Genomic DNA, 22,864 nt, shown 5'->3' with positions numbered 1-22,864 from the left:
TGGTTTCTATTATGTAAGCCTCACAAAGTGACTTCAAACCTGAACTGGTCCATAAAAAGTGGGATTTTGAAGATTTCTGAAAATTTCAAAATTTGCTTCTAAACTTCTAAGCCTTGTAACATCCCCAAAAAATAAAATATCATTCCCAAAATGCTACAAACATGAAGTAGACATATGGGGAATGTAAAGTCATCACAATTTTTGGGGGTATTACTATGTATTACAGAAGTAGAGAAACTGAAACTTTGAAATTTGCAAATTTTTCAAAATTTTTGGTAAATATGGTATTTTTTTATGCAAAAAAATTAACTTTTTTGACCCAATTTTAGCAGTGTCATGAAGTACAATATGCGACGAAAAAACAATCTCAGAACGGCCTGGGTAAGTCAAAGCGTTTTAAAGTTATCAGCACTTAAAGTGACAGTGGTCAGATTTGCAAAAAATGGCCTGGTCCTTAAGGTGAAATAGGGCTGTGTCCTTAAGGGGTTAAAAAAAATTACAAGCCTTTTGTGCTGCAATTGGTTTGTCATACCAAACTCTGCACATACAGGGGAGGCACCACCCATGTCCCTCGGTAAACATGGCGGTGGTTGGTGCCCTAAAGCACCAATGTCCTCCATCACTGGCTGGCTTTTACAGTGGGGAAGCTGTGATTGACCAACCAATCACCAATGCAGAAAGGGTCAAATTCCTCCCCCCCCCCCCCCCCTTCCCACTGTGATAAATCTGGTGCAGGTCTAGACAGTCTACACTTACATCATCTTTATGATCAGTAAATGGTCTGTGTATGTAGACTTTCCAGTATATTTCTCTAAACTATAAAATAACAAATGGCTGTAGAGTTGTTGGGGTCATGTTCATCAGTCACGTGGCATAGGCACAGCTCAGGCCCCATTCAAGTGAATGGTGCAGAGCTGCAATACCAAGCACAGCCGCTGTACTTGGGGAGTGAAGAGGTCATGGCACTCGCTGTTGCACCTTGACCTCCTCAAACTGCTGATTGGCAGGGGGTTTGATTCTGGCTCCCCTGCCGATCTCGTATCCTGAGAATAGGTCATCGATATGTAAATTCCAGAGAACCCATTTAAGGAGATTGCAAAGTCCTCTCATATGGCTGACCTTGGGATAGGCCATCAATGTCTGACAACCTTAACCCCCACAGTTCAGCTGTTTGGGCCCTGGTGCAAAAGTTCAGCTTGGGGTGGGCCATCAATATAAAAGATGTAAACCACCATTGACATGCATACGTAATAAATAATGAAATACACAGTATGATGCAAATATCCCTGCTGGAGTTAACAAAAGTTATGCTCATTCTGCCAACTGTTATACAAATGATCTTGTGCCATTGACCTGTATGTAAACGAAGTAGGGAATTTAAGTTTTAGTTTCTCAATATAGAACGTTACATAAATATCTATCAAGCAAAACAATGAAAAGCAGTTGGGCACAGCATATTATTGGGCACTGAAAGGACATCTCTCTATTTTATTTTAACCCCAGGGCCTCTACAGTTATCCACACAGTGTAATGCCACTTTCACACTAGCGTTCGGGGCTCCGCTTGTGAGTTCCGTTTGAAGGCTCTCACAAGCGGCCCCGAACGCTTCTGTCCAGCCCTAATGCATTCTGAGTGGATCCGCATCCACTCATCAGTATGGCTCCGCTTGGCTTCCGCTCCGCTCAGCAGGCGGACACCCGAACGCTGCTTGCAGCGTTCGGGTGTCCGCCTGGCCGTGCGGAGGCAAACTGATCCGTCCAGAGTTACAATGGAAGTCAATGGGGGCAGATCTGTTCAAAGGTGACACAATATGGTGCATTTTTCAAACTGATCCGCCTCCCCATTGACTTTCAATGTAAAGTCTGGACGGATCCATCTGCATACACATTGTACTTAGACTTTTTTAGTGAAATATAATGCAGACGTCTGTCTGAACGGATACCATTGTTTGCATTATAGGAGTGGATCCGTCTGTACAAATACCAGACGGATCCGCTCCGAACGCAAGTGTGAAAGTAGCCAAACTCGCCACATTGGGCCTCAAAATGTGAATGGTGCTCTTCTACTCATGAGCCTTCTCATGCATTCAGTCAAAAGAATAGCACCACATTTACGCTGGGTTCAGACCTGAGCGTTCTGAAACGAGCGCTCTGTATGCGCGATTGTACGGGCGTTTACAATCGCGCATACAGAGACTGGCGTTCACACATTGTCGCGCGTTCCCGAATTTCTATGTGCGGGAACGCGCGACAAACTCCCAAAAAAAAGCTCAAGCACTTGTTTGAGCGTCGGGCGTTTTACAGCGCGATCGTACGCGCTGTAAAACGCCCAGGTGAGAACCATTCCCATAGGGAATCATTGGTTCTTGCCTGTTGTGCGTTTTACAGCGCGTAGGAACGCGCTGTAAAACGCTCAGGGTGTGAACCCAGCCTGAGGTTGTTTATAAAGCCAGGAAGAAGAGCATATTAACAGGGCTTACATTTCACCATGGGACACTGGACACAACATAATGGGCACTAAAATGGCCATATCTGTGAAAATATTACAATTTTCACTGTGCACCATACTTTGAGCATTTATTTCTGCAAAAGGCGTAGCTAAAGGCTCATGGGCTCTCCCTGCTATGTGGCCAGGGGTAGAGAAGCATGCAGCCTGATGCAAAAATTGAAGCAGAACCTCCACCCCCTAAAATATTTATTATTTTCTGGGTGGTCAACCACAGATTTTATTAATTGTAAAACCAAGTCCACAAGCCTTAAAACTGCTCAAACTGACCATATGGAGCAGGCAGGCAAGTCCTCCATCTGATCTTCATCTATTCAGAACTATATTCAATACCGCCAGCTGTGACCTCAAAGGAACCATAACACAATCGCCATGTTACAAAAGACAGAACAATATGACAGATTAAGGCTAGGTCTACACGATGACATTTGTCGCGCGACAAATAGGGCGCAACAGTTGTCGCGCGACATTTTGTTGCACTAATGTCGCGCGACAATTTTTATAATGGCAGTCTATGGTGTCGCACTGCAACATGCGACTGCGACGCGACAGTCGCAGAAAAATCCATCTTGAATGGATTTTCTGCGACTGTCGCAGTCGCAGCATGTCGCATGTTGCAGTGCGACACCATAGACTGCCATTATAAAAATTGTCGCGCGACATTGGTGCGACAAATGTCGTCGTGTAGACCTAGCCTAAGGCTACTTTCACACTTGCGGCAGAGAGATCCGGCAAGCAGTTCCGTCGCCGGAACTGCTTGCCGGATCAGGCAAAATGTATGCAAACTGATGGCATTAGTAAGACTGATCAGGATCCTGATCAGTCTTAAAAATGCCTGATCAGTCGAAAAAATGCATTGACATGCCGGATCCGTCTTTCCGGTGTCATCCGGCAAAACGGATCCGGCATTTATTTATTTTTTTTCACCTTTTTTTTTTTTTCAGTCTGCGTATGCGCAGAACGGAAGGACGGATCTGGCATTCAGGCAAGTCTTTTGCCTGATCAGTCAAAACGACTGAACTGAAGACATCCTGATGCATCCTGAACAGATTACTCTCCATTCAGAATGCATGGGGATATGCCTCATCAGTTCTTTTCTGGTATAGAGCCCCTGTGACGGAACTCTATGCCGGAAAAGAAAAACGCAAGTGTGAAAGTACCCTAAGAGAACGGGTGAATAACCAAAACCCCAAGTTGCTCTATTCCACACCAAAAATAGTCAGAACTAAGGTGGGAGGGCAGTACCAGGAGCTTACATGAACCAAGAGGCCAAAACCAGGAAGCTGGAGGCATATATACGCTGTGGGAAGGTCAAGAAGTGCAGTGTCCCACTACTCTCGTGGGTACTGCAAAGTTGTTGTATTGTACTTATAATGCCTTTTATAGCCTGTTTTGTATATAGCAGGAATTATGCATAACGACACAACGCAAACAGGTGTATTAGCATTTAATTACACTGAGCTTACCACTAGGGGGAGAGAACACCTCACATATACAGTCCTGATCAAAAGTTTAAAGGGACACTGACAGGGCCAATAAGCATATTGAGGTATATATATGGCACTACAGGTCTTATAATGGGTATTACAATCATATAAGTATCCCCCCTGTCCACATTATACATACAGTAAACTTTAAGTTTTATAACCTGCTCCAACGGTCTTCAATCTGCCCAAGGGGTGGCGTTTCACCTCTCTTGCGCCCAGCCAGCCTCCCCCAACTGCCGCTTTGAAGCGCCGCCCAGCTCATGAATATTCAGTTTGCTGGGCGGCTTCTGCGGTCCCCGCTCTGAAGCGCTGCGCTGAACAGTGCCCGGAGCATGCGCCGAATCTTGTGAAGTCCGGTACAGTAAGCACCACCCAGCTCATCAATATTCACTTCGCTGGGCGGCGCTTACTGTCCCTGACTTCACAAGATCCGGCACATGCGCAGGGCACTGTTCAGCGCAGTGCTTCAGAGCTGGGACCGCAGAAGCTGCCCAGCAAACTGAATATTCATGAGCTGGGCGGCGCTTCAAAGCGGCAGTTGGGGGAGGCTGGCTGGGCGCAAGAGAGGTGAAACGCCGCCCCTTGGGCAGATTGAAGACCGTTGGAGCAGGTTATAAAACTTAAAGTTTACTGTATGTATAATGTGGACAGGGGGGATACTTATATGATTGTAATACCCATTATAAGACCTGTAGTGCCATATATATACCTCAATATGCTTATTGGCCCTGTCAGTGTCCCTTTAAGACCACTTGAAAAATGGCAAAAAATCATATTTAGCATGGCTGGATCTTAACAAGGTTCCAAGTAGAGCTTCAACATGCAACAAGAAGAAATGGGAGTGAGACAAAACATTTTTTGAGCATTCAATTTAATGAAAACAAGGAGTAAACTGAAACGGGCTGTTTTTCAGCTGATCAAAATTTTAGGACCACATGCCTTTTAAAAGGCCAAATCTGTGCAAAGATGTGGATTCATTGTCATTTTCTGTCAGGTAGTCACACGTTGCAATGGCAAAGGCAAAAAAACTCAGTTTTTTAACGTGGTCGGGTTGTTGAACTGCATAAGCAGGGTGTCACGATACTGGTGCAACAGAACTGGAATCCGATGGCCAGGACTTGGGAGCAGAGTATATATAACACGGATGTAGCAGTACCCACGTTGTTGTGCTCCGCACAGGTGAGACAGAGTCCGTAGACGAGAACCGAGGTCAGGATAGCAGAAGTCAGGGCAGGCGGCAAGCTGGCAGGAAGGTAGACGAGCAAAAGGTCAGGGCAGGCAGCAAGCAGGTACGAAGGTCCAAGAACAGTCCGGGTCAGCAACAGGAGGTAGCAGGGAGAACCGCTAGGGCACAGAACTCACGGAGGAGTGAGTTCCAGCAAGAGGATTGCAGACTAAAAGCCAAACACAATACTCCAGCAAAGACAGGAAGGTCTGGCCAGTTTAAAAAGGAACAGGAACAGGAAGTAAGATGGCAACCAGGAAACGCATAATCCACTATCTTGACTGAGGGCAAAGTAAACTAGATCAGGTTGGTTTCTGACAGGAACAGGAAGTGAGATGGCAACCAGGAAACACATAATCCACCATCTTGACTGAGGGCAAACTTGAGGGCAAAGTAAACTATATCAGGATGGTTTCTGACACAGGGTCTCTCACAGCGCGCCATCGCTGCTGAGGTGGGATGCAGTAAGACAGTCATTTGGAATTTCTTGAATTCTTAAATGATCCTGAGGGTTATGGAACAAAAGAGTCAAGTGGAAGACCCAAAAAAATGTCATCAGCACTGAGCCGGAGGATCCAATTGGCTGTCCATCAAGACACTGGACGATCCTCGACCCAAATTAAGGCCCTTACATGGTGCTGACTGCAGCCCCATAACCATCAGACAGCATCTGAGACTGAAGGGCTTCAAAAACAAAAAACGTCTTCAAAGACTGTCTCCTTGAACGCCACAGAACTGCTCGTTTAGACTATGCAAGAGAGCACCAAACATGGGACATTCAAAGGTGGAAGAAAGTTTTATTCTCTGAGAAAAAATTTAACCTTGATGGTTTCCAATGTTACTGGCATGACAAGCAGATCCCACCTGAGATGTTTTCTACGTGCCACAGTGGAGGGGGCGCCATAATGGTCTGGGATGCTTTTTCCTTCAGTGGAACAATGGAGCTTCAGGAAGTGCAGGGGCATCAAACGGCCGCTGGCTATGTCCAGATGTTGCAGAGAGCATTCCTCATGACTGAGGGCCCTCGTCTGTGTGGTAATGACTGGGTTTTTAAACAGGACAATGCTACAGTACACAATGCCTGCAGGACAAGGGACTTCTTCCAGGAGAATAACATCACTCTTTTGGCCCATCCTGTGTGTTCCCCTGATCTAAATCCAATTGAGAACCTTTGGGGATGGATGGCAAGGGAAGCTTTTACAAAAGTGGACAACAGTTCAAGACAGACGGCCTTCGTGCGGACGTCTTCACCACTTGGACAAATGTTCCCCTTCACCTCATGGAAACACTTGCATCAAGCATGCCGAAACTAATTTTTGAAGTGATCAACAATAACGGTGGAGCTACTCATTACTGAGTTCATGTTTGGATTTCTGTTTTGGGGGGGTTATTTTTATTTTTGGAGGTGTGGTCCTAAACTTTTGATCAGCTGAAAAAGCAGTTTCAGTTTTTGTTCTCATTAAATTGAATGCTCAAAAAATGTTTCGTCTCACTCCCATTTCTTCTTGTTGCATGTTGAAGCTCTACTTGGAACCTTGTTTAGATACAGCCATATTAAATATAATGTTTTGCCATTTTTCAAGTGGTCTTAAACTTTTGATCAGGACTGTATATAGTCCAGCTCAGGCCTAGCCGGTTCAGTCTAGTGCAGTCAGGTTCCAGAACAGTTCCTGTTGAGTCTAGTTTCCAGACAACTTTCTGTTGAGACTAGAGTTACAATTGAGCATAGTCTAGCAGTTTTGCTGCCTGTTATCTGGATCTTTTCTCCATATCTCAGCCCAGAGCTGAAGTGATTTTTTTACCTAATCTGAGAATACTACACAGAAAGGAGACACCCCCCCCCCCAAAGGATTATTGGACAAATCTTCCTAGTGCCATAGGACCTTTGAATTTATCTGCCGTTGGCAACTCCACAAGCCTGAACTAGGATAACCAGGACCATTCCTGAAGTAATCTACCAGTAAGGCTACAATCTCCTTATCTAATATCTAGAATGGGACATCTTACACCTGTCAGCAAAGGACTAACAGCAGGTTTATCTCTATATTGAGACTATTTAATGCATTGGATGAACTGTTATCAAGTCATCTTCAGTAAAAGTTCAACTTTAAGTTTTATCCTGCTGGCCTCAGACTCAGTTCCTCTAACACTATAGTAAATGGTTGTACCTCCATACAAAAGGTACTGGCGTCACAACTACAAGGGACATTGCCACTGGCATATTAATGCAGACCACCAAGGGCACCTCAAACAACAATTTGGCTAGTGTCCCTTACACCAGAGCGTGCCCCAGAGAATTCTTGTGCCATTCTCCTTTTCACTTGTGCGAGCCTGCCCAGGGACGATGTAACCAGAACTGTATTTACCTTGGCCCACCTATTGCTCACACAGTGACCTCACACATAATACCCCTGCAAGGTCTGGCATACCGCATAATTTCACGTGCAACTTCTTCTTATCTGAGCCCATACATTCCAATACTGTACAGAGACAGATCTACATACAGTATTAATCCGAATACTGTATGAAGTGCCTTCAGATGTAGCATCCGAAACTCTCTTCCCTCAACACTAATTGGTACCTCCCAGGGTCTCTTCAAATGCAACATGGCACCTGAAAACCATCCCAGTAAAATCTACCCTCCAAAAACAATTTGGTGCCCATTCTCTTCTTAGCCCTACAGTGTGCCCATATGTAGGATTAGCAAAGTTTTTAAAATCAGTTTTGAATAACTTGAGGGGTGTAGTTTCTAAAATGGAGAAATGTATGGGTGACTTCTGTTTTATATTACTGTAAATCTATTATAAAAGCTTTCCAAAATTAATGTAATGGAAACTGAGCCTAATCTGTATGAAACAGAGGCCCCTAAGGAAAAAATAAAATAAAAAATGGACTAGGTTTTGTAGTTGATGTGGTGTCTACACTTCAGTGCTGAAGTATGCTTTTGGTCATTGACATGGTACTTCTTCTTTTTTTTTGACTTGATATGCAACTTCTATTACATGATCACAATTTTCTATTTTTATTTTTTCTTGTCATTAAAATAATTAGAATATTCAAACAGTTCTTCAACATTCTGTATCTTGGAAGTCCCCAAAATTAGGCACTAAGTTTTCAGTAAACAGGATTATTCATGTTACAGAAAGTTATCCCTTTGCACAGGATAGAGGATGACTCTGGTTGGTGTGTGGGTCCCAGTGGTAGAACCACAATCACAAGAACAGGAACCTAGTAGCCCATGGAGCCCCCCCGGAAATGGTAATGGTCACTGGTCAGAAAAGCGCACTGCCACTCCATTAATTTCTATGGGAGTGCTGGAGGTAAGGGAATATACCACTCAGCTATTTCTGGCATTCTCAGAAATTGAGCGGTGAAGCACTTTTTTGACCAGCCACTCCCTCCATTTCAGAGGGGCTCCATGGGGTACGTCTCCCCTATTGTAATGATTTGGAGGTTCCTACGGTAGGATTTCCTATGCTGTGGATAGGGGGTAACTTTCTATAACCAGAATAGCCTGTTAAAAGCACATTGGACATTTTTGTTCCAGTATTTTGGGCTGTTCTTGCAGTGCAAAATGATGGGCCCTGATAGTGTTCCTTTTTTTTTTTAGCTATGAATTCATTTATGGGTTGGTTTTTGCAAGGTTGTCCTATGTCTCAGGGCTTCCCAGTAAGTTAGAAATGTTATATATTCTTTGAATCTTCCAATTCCGCTGCCTTAACTTGCAGAGCATGCGTGTGTCTGTCTTGCCAGTGCTAGCAAGAGATTGACTCTAGCATGTGCTGCGGGTTCTAACACCAGGCTATATACTTAACAGAGACTAGTGTGACTAGCAAATTTCTAAATCTCTTCATTTAAAAAAATAAAATAAACTGCCTGCATCCACTGGAAAAAAAAAGCTGAAAAGTCTCATTTAAACATAACTTGCAGTCCACTTCTTGTTGGGCTAGATCTGTGTCTAGTAACAGACAGACATAGAAGGTTGTTCCCATGAAATGGGGATGTGTCAGAACCAGCTGAAATCATGAGCCTGATGGAAGAACTGCAAAGATGATCCTGTGTGTAACTGTGATCACTCCCTAGAAGAAAACAAACCTAATGGGAAGTGAAATCACTGCATACAGTACTGGCAGATTCCAGAGAAGGGAGACTTAACTCCCTTCAGATCCCCCCCCACCCCCTCCCCCACTCCGCTTGTGAAAGAAATGTATCTAGCTGTGTAATTGGAAGAGGGAATAATATAATATGGCCGGCTGAGAGACATTAGGAAAAAAAAAATGCTCCTTCAGTTATGGTTCTAAAATGAAGTAGGCCATTATGCAAACTTTCTCTGAAAACTCGGGTACACTTTTAAAATTTGTAGAAATGACCAATCCATCTGTAGTGATCTGTGGCCTAGACTGGGCTTTCATTGAGATTCAGATCTCTAATTCGGCGTGATTGACTTTTTGCAGCTACAAAAAACGTCAATCAACCCCCTTACTGATATGCCATTGGTTTGCATCTCTCTGGCCATTTTTGTGTATGGCAACACTATAAAAATAATTTTATTTATTTTTAATATCCTTACAGATAAGCTAAAGAAAGTAGTCTTGGATGCAGCCGCTGAAGCTAGGAAAACCATACTTGGCCCTTTTTATCCAACCTTTAATTTGGCAACAATTTTTCGGAAAGCTCTCCTCAACTTGTTGCCTGAAAATGCACATGAAATTGGAACCGGAAGATTCTATGTTGCTCTCACGCGTCTATCAGATGGAGAAGCCATACTGGCTTCTGAATACAACTCAAAAGAAGAGGTCATTGAGGTATAATATGTTGTAAAAGTCCTGTAAAACATATATATATTTTTTTCTTCATAGAAATCTAGCATAGGAGAGAACTCCACCAAATGCAGACTGTCCTTCTTGCTTGCTTGCTTTATGTTCTAGTAAAGCAATACATGTTACAGCTCTTTCTTAAAGAGAACCTGTCACCGGGATTTTGTGTATAGAGCTGAGGACATGGGTTGCTAGATGGCCGCTAGCACATCCACAATATCCAGTCCCCATAGCTCTGTGTGCTTTTATTGTGTAAAAAAAAAAAAAAGTGATTTGCTCCATGTGCAAATTAACCTGAGATGAGTCCTGTCCCTGACTCCTCTCACGTACAGGACTCATCTCAGGTTAATTTGCATATGTATCAAATCATTTTTTTATACAATAAAAGCACACAGAGCTATGGGGACTGGGTATTGTGGATGTGCTAGCGGCCATCTAGCAACCCATGTCCTCAGCTCTATACCCAAAATCCAGGTGACAGGTTCCCTTTAACTTGTTCTTACTGGAATACATATCTATAACTGTTAGATTGGAAGTCGGGGGGGGGGGGGGGGGGGGAGACTTGTAAATACAGTGGACTGATAAACACCTGTTATCAGTCCACTGATAACTGTTTGGTATTTTGATATGCTCTATTTACCAAACAGGCATGTTTGGCTATTTTTGGAAGTCCCATAGAAATGAATAGAGAACACGCTGCTTTTTCACTTGGGAGGCCCTGTTCTAGAGATGGGTGTGAGTCCTAACTCTGGGACCCACTCACTTCTATCTGACTTTGGCATATCTTCGCAATATGCCCTCAAAATCTGAGATGAGAACCCCTTTAAGATAATTCTGTGCCTGATTATCTAAGAGGCACCAGGATAGCTCCTTTTCGGCTCTAAGGTATCGGGAACACAACCACATGAAACTTCTTGTTTATGGAGCACCTGTTGCCTCTCCTGGCATGACTTAGTAAATGCCTCTATTCCTTATGTAATCTTTCAGGATAATCTTTTCTAAGAACTCTCCATTTTGTTATTCTTGCTAGAAATGTATTTAAAAAACTAAGAGCTGGGTGTTGCCACTTGAGGGTATATCCCTGCAAACAGTCAATACACGGGGTAGCTTGTGAACAAAATATGAAGAGCAATCCATAGATGAGAAAAATAAAACTGTCTGTATCCTCAAATTTCCACCTAGGCTGTGTTATCAAAGAGGGTTGTCTGGCAAAAAGTACTACTGTGCAATGGACAGGGCATTTTAAAGACAGTATTGACTGAAGTGGCCCCAATTGCCAAAATTAATAACCCCCTCTAGTCTGCTAGGACAAAATTTATAGTGATGATGGAGATGTTGTTTTTTGTTTTTCTGCCCAAGATTCCATATCTGTCCCCAAATTTATATACAGACCCCAGAACAACCCCCCCCACCCAACTCATAAATAGCCCACAAATTTATACAGGCTTCAAATTTTCTTTCAGACCCCTGTCACCCCTATAACCTCCACCACACTCCTTAGTACAAAAATGCAGCCCTCAGACTAGAAGAAATGTATATGGTGAATACTCCCCTCTCTGCTACTTCTCCAGGCTCCATTGCACTTAGTGCAGCACAGTGCTAAACCATGTCCTGACATCACACAGCGCCAGGTCATAGTGTGCTCCTATGTAAAATACGTCTTGGAGCTGTGCGCTGACAGGACATAGTGCCGCCACAGTATCTGCCCACATACACTGAGCACCCCCTTCCTCCGCAGCATCTCCCCTCATGTACTGAGCCCCCCTCCCTCTCCTCATGCACAGGCTCCAGCACATTCACATTATAGTTCATATTCGCTGTGAAGAAAGTTCCTTGAAGCTGCCTGAATCCTCCCCCAGATGAGCTCCTCTTCCTCCCTGATGCAGTGCCGTGTCCTCTTCTCACACAGACCCCTCCTCCTTGCCTGACCCGCTCCCACAGGCCCTTCCTTCTGCAACACGCCAGACCTGCAGGGTGTGACTAAGTGAGGTCACGGTTATGGGCAATCGAGGGTACTCACTATATTTGAAGAACCCTGGGCAGGCGCGTGGCAGTGAAGGAGAGGTAGACACGGTTCCTCTGGGGCACGCTCTGTGGATAGGGACCAGGCCTGATGGTGGATGAGGTGCCCTGGATGTTACAGGTATTTTGTGTGCCTGGGGCAAGGTCCCTGTGGTATTCGTGACGCCAGTGCCTTTGGACGGTGGCACGCCGGTTGGTGGTTGGAATGATGGAGGTACACACGTATATAGTGAACCAAACGTAACTTTACTGAACAATCCAACTTTGTACAGCAGGTAGGAGTACAGTCTTTCAAACACAATTCCACAAGGAGGCTTATACACAAAATGGCAGGCAATATTCATGCAAGATACGCAGAGGGTAAACTTCATAAGCACTCAGCAGCAGGTTGTACCTTTCCTCAGAATCAATGTACAGTGTCCTTTCTAGAACTCCTGCTCTGGCTTTATATCTCCCAAGGCCCGGATGCCTAGAAGGGTGGCTTAAATCCTTGGTTACTATCTTCCTCAGGTATTAGATTCTTGCTACACTTTCTAATGTCCTCTGCCCATCAGGGTTACTTAGCTTACCCTGGATCGCCTTCTCCTGTAAGGTGGATAACTGTGGGTTTCTCCCAGGAGGTTGGGTCCTGCAACTGGGGTATCTTCAGAGCTAACTTAGGCTCTCTTGTTCTCAGGCAGGCTGGAGCTTCTCACTAGCCTCCTGGACATCACTAGCAGCCAGGGCTATCCAGCTGCATGTCAGGAGCAGGCTTCTTAACCTCTGTCTTCTCAGACTCCTGACTCTGCACTAACTCTCCCTGTCTGGGCCTGGACATTTATACTAGGGGCATCCTATCTCCCTCTAGTGCCTGGGATGTCTAACTACACCCAACTAGGCCTGCTGTTGCATCATACAGGGGTACATTGCATATAACAACACATTAAAACATATATTAAATGCAGAATTAAATATGACATTTCTGTTCCTTGTGAGTAGGAGTAACGCGCTCACCAATTGACCCTTGTGTAGTGCCCACCCCTACCTAGTGGGACACTACACTTCTCCCTCACACTCTGCACAAGCTGCTCTTTGGCCAGAAATGCTGCAGCCCTAGAGAAGAGGGCCAGGGTGAGTACAGCTCACACACTGGGCACTGTACGAACTGTTCCTTCAACCTCCTTTTACTAATGAGCGCTTCCACAATGAAAGCACTCATTAGTTGTGTCCTGGCCCTGCTGCTGATCAGCTGTAAACACAAGCGCCCCCTACACTTGTAGGAGTAATGCGGCTGTACACATCAGAGGGGGAGGCCTGTCCTGGCTGCACTGTCTGCTTCACATTATACAATGGACAACAGCAGGCTACAGCCAGGAAGCTCCTCCACTCTCCTCCCTCCCCAGATCCTGCTCAAGGCCTGTGGTAACCGCCCACTACCACCATCCGCCACCCACCCGTGGCCTGCTGTCCTCACCCAGCTCTTAATCCTCCTTCTGCAAATGGCAGGGAGAGGAGCCAGAGCGACACATACCTCCTTAAATCCAGTGATGTCACCTTCTCCATTCAGACCAGATCACCATGATTTTTCAGTCGTCTTTGCAGAGATTGACAAACATTAGTTAACCGCTTTTCCATCTTCACATGTAGTGTCCCACTAGGTAGGAGTGGGCACTACACAAGGGTCAATTGGGTAGCGTGTTACTTCTACTCACCAGGGACAGTGCTATTGTATTGATCTATGCATTTAATGTAAATTGTGTGTTTTTACATGCTATGTTCCCCCTGTCATATGTTTAACATCCTAGACACTAGAGGGAGATAGGGAGCCCCTAGTATAAATGTCCAGGCCCAGACAGGGAGGGGTTGGGTTCTTAGTCAGGAGTCTGTGGAGACAGAAGTGAGAAGGCACCAGCCCAGGACATGCTGAGGGCCTCCTCCTGACATGCAGCTTGATAGCCCCGACTGCTAGCTACAACCAAGAGGCTAGTGAAGAACCCTAGCCTGCCTGTGGATCAAGAGAGCCTATGTTAGCTCAGAAGAATCAACCCCAGTAGTAGAGATGTGCCTCCTGGGAGAAACCTGCAGTACCCTCCAGCCAAGCAGAGCCAGAGTATCCAGTTAAGATGAGTAAGCTGATGGGCAGAGGACCTATAAAGACAGTGCAAGGGTAAATACGGGAGGAAGATTATTTGCCAAGGATAAAAGCCAGCATTCAGGCGTCCGGGCCTTGGGATAGAAAGCCAGCCAGGAGTTCAAAAGTACAGGGTACACTATTTCTGAGGAGAAGGTACAGCCTGGTCTGAGTGTGTGCATTATTATTACCCTCCGAGTATCTTGCAAGATTATACCTGCCATTATTTAAATAAGCCTGTTTGTGCAGCATATGACATAAGGGACTGTATTACCATCTTGATGTACAAGGTTGGACTGTTATAAGTAAAGCAACGTTTGGTTCACCATACCATCTGTGTACCTCACTTATTGCTACTGAAAACCGGTGTGCCACTGTTACAGGCACTGGCGTCACGATCCTTAAAGGGACCTTGCCTCAGGCACTCTAAACACCTGCAACAACCAGGGCACCTCACCCAACATCAGGCCAGGTCTCTACACCCAGAGTGTGCCCCAGAGGAACTAGTGTCCGCCTCTCATTCACTGCTGCATGCCTGCCCAGGGTCCTCCAAAAAGTGAGTAACCCTCGATTGCCCATACCTTGACCTCACTGTCTATATACCCTGCAGGTCTGGCGTGCTGCACACCTCCTCTGAACACCCCATCCTACCACCCCAATACTACACTGCAGAAACTGTCCCCTGAAAAATATTTGTACTACAGATGGTGCCCGCTTCAACAATCATTGGCAACCAGTGCTCTAAAGAAAAAAACACACAAAAAAAAAACTGCCCAGTTAATGGTGTCCCAGACACTAATGGTATAAACATAATGTCCACAAAAAATTGTGCTAAGCTGATACTGTGCCAGAATGCCCACTAAAGTAACAGTGCTCCCCAAAATCCCACCAATAGAAATAATTCTCTTCCAGAGCACACTTGGTAGTAATAATGCCACCATGGTGCACATACTAGTCATGCTCACCATAATGCCCCTAGTAGTAATAATTCTTATAACATGACTGTACAAGAAATGCCCCCACTTAGTAAAAAAGCTAATGTCCCCATAATGTATACCAGTATAAAATGCCCCTTCTCAGTGCCCCCAAATGTCAGTAAAGATCCCCCTTACTGCCACCAGATGCCCCATAGTGCTGCTCTCCCGTATAGTTCCTTCTCGTGTGCCAGTAAAAAATGCCCACTTAGTGCCAGATGCCATAGTGCCCCCTATAAAGTGCCAGTAAAGAAAATGCCCCTATAGCATGGCACTCTCCTATAGTGTCTCCCATAATGTGCCAGTAAAAAAAAAATATGCCCCCTTAGTGGCACCAGATGCCATAGTGCCACCAAATAATGACCCCATAGTGCCCACAAAAAATGGGCCAGTAAGAAATGCCCTAGTGTCACCAGGTGCACTAAAAAACAAAAAAAACACAAAAAAAAAAACACAAATGCCTTCATGAGACTGGCAGCGCTGCAGGCCTCTTCTGGCCTGTGTACCCCACTGTGTGCTCCTTGCTCAGGCGGCTCAATGACATCATTATCAGATGCTGATCATTATCAGATGCCTCTCCCCTGCCTGAGGACAGTGATGCAGATGAATATGGAGATGAGCGCTTCCACAATGGTGGGGTGGGCGATGCGCCAGCCACAGTCAGCACATGCACAAAAAAAAGTGCTTGCGCCCCAAAAAGTGTGTGTGTGAGGTGGGGGGGGGGGCAAGCTGCAGCACCCCTGGGGGGGTCTAGGGTCACACAGCTGAGTGTGCTGTGGACCCCTAGACACCCGACTTTCCCTACCTATCTAAGCTCTCCCTAACCTGTCCCTATGTACCCCCTTTTTTTTTTTTTTGTGGTGGCTCAGTGTCAACCCCCGCCCTGCAGCAAATAGCAAGCGATCCTGAGAGGTGGTGTATTATCACACCACCGATCACCATCCTATTCTGGGTTATCGGCTCACCAGAGACCCGACTAACCTGGAAACGCAGCAAACCGCAGGTCTGAATTGACCTGTGGTTTGCTGCAATCGCCGATACAGAGGGGTCACAGGACCCCTGCCCCGGGCATTGTCCCAGAGTGCCTGCTGAATGATTTTCAGCAGGCACTCTGTTCCGATCACCTCGCGGCAGTGATCAGAAAAGCACAGGATGTACCTGTACACCCTGTGTCTGTAACAGGTTAAGGACCCATGACTTGAATGTACGTCATGGTGATCGGGCGGGTGCAGGAGCTGCACCTGCCCGATCAGCAGCAGGGGTCCGGCAGTGACCGATAGCCGGACCCCTGCTGCATGTGCCGGCATCGGTGACCGCGGCACGTGCTATGTTGGGCGGGAATCTAAGCTGCTATGATGGGGACCCGATGGCATGGAAGGCAGCGCAATACCTTCCCTAGGCATCGGGGCTGGCTTCCGGTGGAGAGCCTGTGAGATCCAGCCCCCTGGATCTCACAGGCAGGAAGCTGTACACACTGTATTACACATACAGCCAATGCATTCCAATAGAGAAGTATAGGAATGCATTGTAAAGGGGATCAGACCCCCAAAAGTTGAAGTCCCAAAGTGGGACAAAAATAAAGTAAAAAATAAAACTTGAAAAAAGTAAAAAGGTAGACCTATTGGGTATCTCCTCATCTGTATCGACCGGCTCTATAAACATCACATGAACTAACCCATCAGATGAACACCGCAAACCACCCCCCACCCCCCAAAAAAAGCTAAATAAAATATTTAAAAAAAAGTATAACACAAAGCGATCAAAAAGGTGTGTGCCCGCCAAAATGGTACCACTCTAACCGTCTCCTCCCTCCTCGCAGTGAACTTTTTTTTTGCTGTCTTCCGTCCTGAATCGAGGGACCATCGCGGGCACCCTACATCCTATACAGGTATTGCCTGTAACGAAAAAAAAAAAATGGCCTCTACACAAGACAGTAGCCCAAAAAATAAATAAAACTACAGTTTTCAGAATGTGGGGACATTAAAAAAATATATTTTTTTCAAAAATGCTTTATGTAAAACTGAAACAACCAATATCATATTTGATATTGTCGCATCTGTGACAACCTGCTCTATAAAACTACCACACGATCTAACCTGTCAGATGAATGTTGTAAATGACAAAAAATAAACTGTGCCAAAACAGCTGTTTCTTGTTACCTTGCCTCACAAAAACTGTAATATAGAGAAACCAAAATTCATATGTACCCTAAAATAGTACCAACAAAACTGCCACCTTATCCCGTAGTTTCTAAAATGGGGTCACTTTTATGGAGTTTCTACTCTAGGGGTGCATCAGGGGGGCTTCAAATGGGACATGGTGTCAAAAAACCAGTCCAGCAAAATCTGCATTCCAAAAAACCATATGGTGTTCCTTTCCTTCTGCGCAATGCCGTGTGCCCGTACAGCAGTTTACAACCACATATGGGGTGTTTCTGTAAACTATAGAATCGGGGCCATAAATATTGAGTTTTGTTTGGCTGTTAACCCTTGCTTTGTAACTAGAAAAAAAAAATGGATTCAAATGGAAAATCTGCCAAAAGTGAAATTTAATCTCTATTTTCCATTAATACTTGTGGAACACCTAAAGGGTTAACAAAGTTAGTAAAATCAGTTTTGAATACCTTGAGGGTGCAGTTTGTAAAATGGGGTCCTATTTGGGTGGTTTCTATTATGTAAGCCTCACAAAGTGACTTCAGACCTGAACTGGTCCTGAAAAAAGTGGGTTTTAGAAGCAAATCTTGAAATTTTTCTGAAAATTTTCTAAGCCTTCTAATGTCCCCAAAAAATAAAATGGCATTCCCAAAATGATCCAAACATTAAGTAGACATAAGTATTTTTGGAGGTATTACTATGTATTATAGAAGTAGAGAAATAGAAATTGGCAAATTTTTCAAAATAATTATTTATTAATATTATTTATTCATCATAATAATTTTTTTATCACAAACAATTTTACTCAATTACCACTGTCATGAAGTACAATACATGACGAGAAAACAATCTCAAAATGGCCTGGATAAGTAAAAGCGTTTTAAAGTATCACCACAAAGTGACACAATGTCAGATTTAAAAAAAAAAGGCCTGGTCCTTAAAGGGATTCTGTCATCAGATTTGTGCCCTATAAGCTAAACATATGGCCATGTCGGTGCTAATCACATGAATCCTAAACTGCCCTTATTAAACCTGCTTGTAGCTCTATTAGCCCAAAAAAACAGGTTTTTATAAGCTGTCACTCACCTACCTAAGGTGCCCAAGGGGTTTTGCGTTAATCCAGGATGCCCGCCTGCACCCCTCGCCGTCTGGCGCCCAGCGCCGCCTTCCTCACCTCAGCGCCGCCTCCTCAATCCACCCGTCCCTCTGCCAGATCCTGTGTTATTAATACACTAGAGGGGGGGGGGGGGGGCGCTCACTGTGCCACCAATGCTATTATTACAATAGAGGGAGGGAGGGGGGGCGCACACTGTGCCACCAATGTTATTAATACAATAGAGGGAGGGAGGGGGGGCGCACTGGCCACCAATGACATTTAAACTGGGGAGGGAGGGGGGGTCTGCTGCCTGGCAGCCCCGGATCTCCTCTTACAGGGGGCTATGATACGCACAATTAACCCCTTCAGGTGCAGCACCTGAGGTGTTAATTGTACGGATCACGGCCCCCTGTAAGAGATCGGGTGCTGCCAGGCAGCAGGGGCAGTCATGTACACAGTTCGTTGTATATTCTAACTAGAAGCGTCCCCATCACCATGGGAACGCCTCTGTGTTAGAATATACTGTCGGATCTGAGTCTTCATGAGTCGGATCTGAGTATATCACGGATCACGGTCTCGGCTGCAAAACGGTGCATTTTTATTTATTTTTTTTCTTCCACGGACCCATTGAAAGTCAATGGGTCCGCGAAAAAAAAGGAAAACGGCACAACGGCCACGGATGCACACAACGGTCGTGTGCATGAGGCCTTAATTGAAGAGGGAGACATTTTAATGGCTAGTTCACATGAGCGAGTCCATTACAGGACTGAGCGTGATCCTCCATTCTGGACTTGCAGGAGCGCTGGGCATGATCATGATTTATAATGTCGCTGCATGACCTTACTGATACAGAATCATAGTGACAGGCACATAGCATTATAAAGAATAATGCCCTGCGCTCCAGCAACTTCAGAATGGAGGATCATGCTCTCACATGGAGCGTGATATCTGCAGTGGACTTGCTCTTGTGAAACAGCCCTAATAAGTTCACACATTGCTCACAGAAGATCTTTCTTTAGAGGGTCCCTTTGCTTTAATTTGTTTAGTGTCTAACTTTCATAACCCAATGGCTTGGTGTATACATCCTGGCAGGGACAGAATGAGCAGTAGGTAAAATAGGTGGACACCAAGGATGGATTATAGATAAAAATAATAAACTAGATGTAGAATATATCTGCTTGAAAGTCTCTAATCTCTTGGCATCACCGACTTGGCCCTCTCCTGAATCGCATCATACCACAGACCGGACATTTAGTGTCTCCCACTCACCCCACCTCCTCATCTCATCCCCCTCTCTGTTGGTGTCCTACATGGACTTCCATCTAGCACACCACCCCTCAACTCTGCTGCCAAACTAATCCACCTCTCACCCCATTACTTCTATGCCAATCCCTTAACTGGCTTCCCATTACCCAGCAAATTCAATTAAAGATAATAACAAATGCATATAAGACCATCCACATCCTGTCCCCTCCATACAGCTGAGCTATTTTTCTGATACATCCCCACAGGACATCCTTTTCCCCTCTTTCCAAGATTTCTCCCAAACCTCCCCCATACTCTGGAACTCTCTAGCCCAACATATCAGACTTTCGCCTACCATGGAATCCTTCAAAAGAAACCTGAAAACCCACCTCCTCGGCACCATGGCATGAATGGCACTTTTTCCCTTTACTATTCAACATTGGTGAGAAAAGGATCAAGAAGGGAATCCATCTAGCACCAGTCATGTTGAATTTCAAGTGCCAAAGGCAGGGGCTTCTGAGTCATCAACTTGACCATTTTGTCCTGCCTTTCCATATTATAATTTTTTTTTTTTTGTCTAGCAACATTTCTCAGTTAGCATAGTAGAATTCCAGTGTTTCCAAACTGACAATCTTTTATAAAGTATGCTGTTAATCTGCTTTAATATAATTTATTTGTATTTTTTTTCCACAGGTTATAATATGTGGTTGTTTTGTTCCTTTTTACTTTGGGTTTGTGCCACCTACGTTCCGAGGAGTGGTAAGTAAAAATGACTACTCCAATACTCTGTATAATATTTGATGACCTAACCTAATGAAAAGTCTTCAATATCTGATCGAGGTCTGACTACTGGCACCCCTGCTGAACATTTGTGGAAGGGACTCTGCTGTGCATGCCCATCATTGGTTAGATGACCTTTTGGTGCAGCTCGGTCCCGTTTAAGTCACTCTAATAGAGTTGCAGTTGCTATAAAGTAGTGGCTCTCAACATTTTAACTGTAAGTACCCCTAGTGACAATCCTGCGAAGCATGGCTCAAGCAGTGCAATGGTGATATCATTGTGATTAGAGATGAGATTTGGCTACCAAATCATAAGACAATTCTGATGAGCCCATACAGGCCTTGCAGCTGCTACACAGACAGGCTCCGTTGTGCGTCTCATATTTATTTTATTTTATTAATTTTTTTTATATATTTTTTTTCCCTTCTGACAGATTAGAAGAAGGGTCAAACCAATGATGTCAGCCAGGCTGAAAGGCAAAATAATGGCCCAGTCATGAAGTAGGGAGGGTGGGAACAGCATGAGAAATCCAGAGTATCCCTATGGCATAGTGGTGAGGTGGAAACATCAGGAGGAGACCAGAGTGGCACAATGGCGGTGTGGAGGTGGTGGCAGCATCAGGAGACGACAAAGTGGGAGGGTGGCAATACCAATACCCACTGAAGATGGTAGGTGAAAGGAGGAGCACTTGGCATCAGGCGAGTGGCAGCATTAGAATAGTCAATGTTGGTGTGGATCTAGTCTGATGCATTGGTGGGTGGAAATCCTGGCTGGTCCACACCTGATTCATCTTGTCAAAGGTCAGTCTCTCCAAATTTTGGATGGACAGGCAAGTTCTTTTTGGGGTAACTATGACTTCTGCCGCACTAAACACCCACTCTGATGCCTCATTAGTGGCCTTGCAGGACAGCTTTTCCACTACAATCCAGTTTGACTGCCCAGTAGTCCAGCGTATCTTCAACTTGGGGTGGCATGGTGCTGTCCAAGTATGCCACCACCTGCTGGTTCAGGTTCTGCTCCATGTCTACCTGCTGGTGAGTAGTTTCTTCAGTAGGCAGGTGAAGAAAACTGCTCCTACCCCTTCCAGCAGCCATGGCAGTGGAACGTGAGTGCAGAGGGCCCCCCAGTCAGACCTGCATGAGGATGGGCGATGGCGCATATAGGCAGCGGCCAACTGACTACATGGGATGTCTCTATAAGGCCTTTTTCACACGGTCATTCCGGATTTGAGGTGAGTTTTTATAACCCCCTCAAGCCACATTTTAGTAAGCATTCTTAAGTGTGTGTTTTTTTTTTTTTTTTTTTTTTCACGCAACGCGCAATTCAGTGCAGGTGCAATACGTTTACCTCACGCATTGCACCCGGGCAGAATTCTCGCCCGTATGAAAGGGGTCTAATAGTTCAGTTTGTCCTCCCTCTCAGCGAGTGTAAAAATTAAAAAATAAATAAAAAATTTGGGCCCGGTAGCGAGGGTCAACAAGGTGGAGAGCCAGGAGTCATCCCTCTGCCGAATAGTGACAATTCGTCTGTCACTACGCAAGCAAGAGAGCATGCATCAGGCCATTTGTGCAAGTGACTCAGAGGGACTCCCTGCCTCCATCTGCACTGCATACTGCCACGGTGTGTCTGGGTCCTTTGCCTTGTCTTACTCATCACCCTGTAGCTCCTCTGCCTGCTCCTCCTCTCCTGTCACCTGTGTAGAAAAACCACCCATTTCGCTAGACATTGCTTATGCTCCAACCTCGTCCTTCACTGGATGACATTGAAGTTACACAAGGGAGTACGCCTGTCTGCTTGGATCATCAAGAAATCATTTATGGCCTTTCTTTGTTCGTATAGTAGGTCCAACATATGGAAGGTGGAAACATCACATAGCCTATATTGGGGGATGCTGTTCTGCAGCTTAAGTAGGGTGTGCTTTGCGGTGTTCAAGTGGCTGAGGTGCATGCAAAGTTCCCTGACCATTTTTAGGATGGCTTGCAGATGGGTGAAAAGCTTCAGGAACCACTTGACAACCGAATTGAACATGTGTGCCATGCAGAGCACATGGCTCAGTCCTCCTTTGGCGCAGTGCCAAAACAATGTTCTTCCTGTTGTCTGTCACCGTGGTTCCAATTTTCAGTTGTCATGGAGAAAGCCAGGATTCGATTTCTTGACGAAGGACACGGAGCAGTTTCTCCCCTGTGTGACTCAGTTCGACCAGGCAAACTAGGTGTAGAACAGCGTGACACCGCCGTGCCCTGCAGATTTGGTATGCTGGAGGAACACTGTGAATTCTGCCTGCAGTGAAGGATGAGGAGGCGGATGTTGGCGCAGGACCAACTGTGTGAGAACATGGAGGCGGAAGCGGCGTGATCTGGCCAAGTTGCTGGTGTGGCTGTGCAGGAACGACATTCTCCCACTGAGCCATAAAGGATATGTATTGTCCCTGACCATAGTTACAGCTCTAC

At 45.3% G+C, this 22,864-nt stretch overlaps 1 protein-coding gene across 1 annotated transcript in view; it reads left to right on the top strand.

Annotated features, from left to right (window-relative positions):
* Positions 1–22,864, top strand: part of LOC122933399 (omega-hydroxyceramide transacylase-like) — a 75,902-nt gene that overhangs the window by 39,699 nt on the left and 13,339 nt on the right. The window contains exons 2-3 of the mRNA XM_044288372.1: positions 9,790–10,022; positions 20,328–20,393. Of these exons, the coding sequence (XP_044144307.1) occupies positions 9,790–10,022; positions 20,328–20,393 (299 nt within the window). The remainder of the gene's footprint in view (positions 1–9,789; positions 10,023–20,327; positions 20,394–22,864) is intronic.

The sequence above is a fragment of the Bufo gargarizans genome, chromosome 3 (assembly GCF_014858855.1).
Source record: "Bufo gargarizans isolate SCDJY-AF-19 chromosome 3, ASM1485885v1, whole genome shotgun sequence".
Classification (NCBI taxonomy): domain Eukaryota; kingdom Metazoa; phylum Chordata; class Amphibia; order Anura; family Bufonidae; genus Bufo; species Bufo gargarizans.
This window is presented reverse-complemented; position numbering and strand designations above follow the sequence as displayed.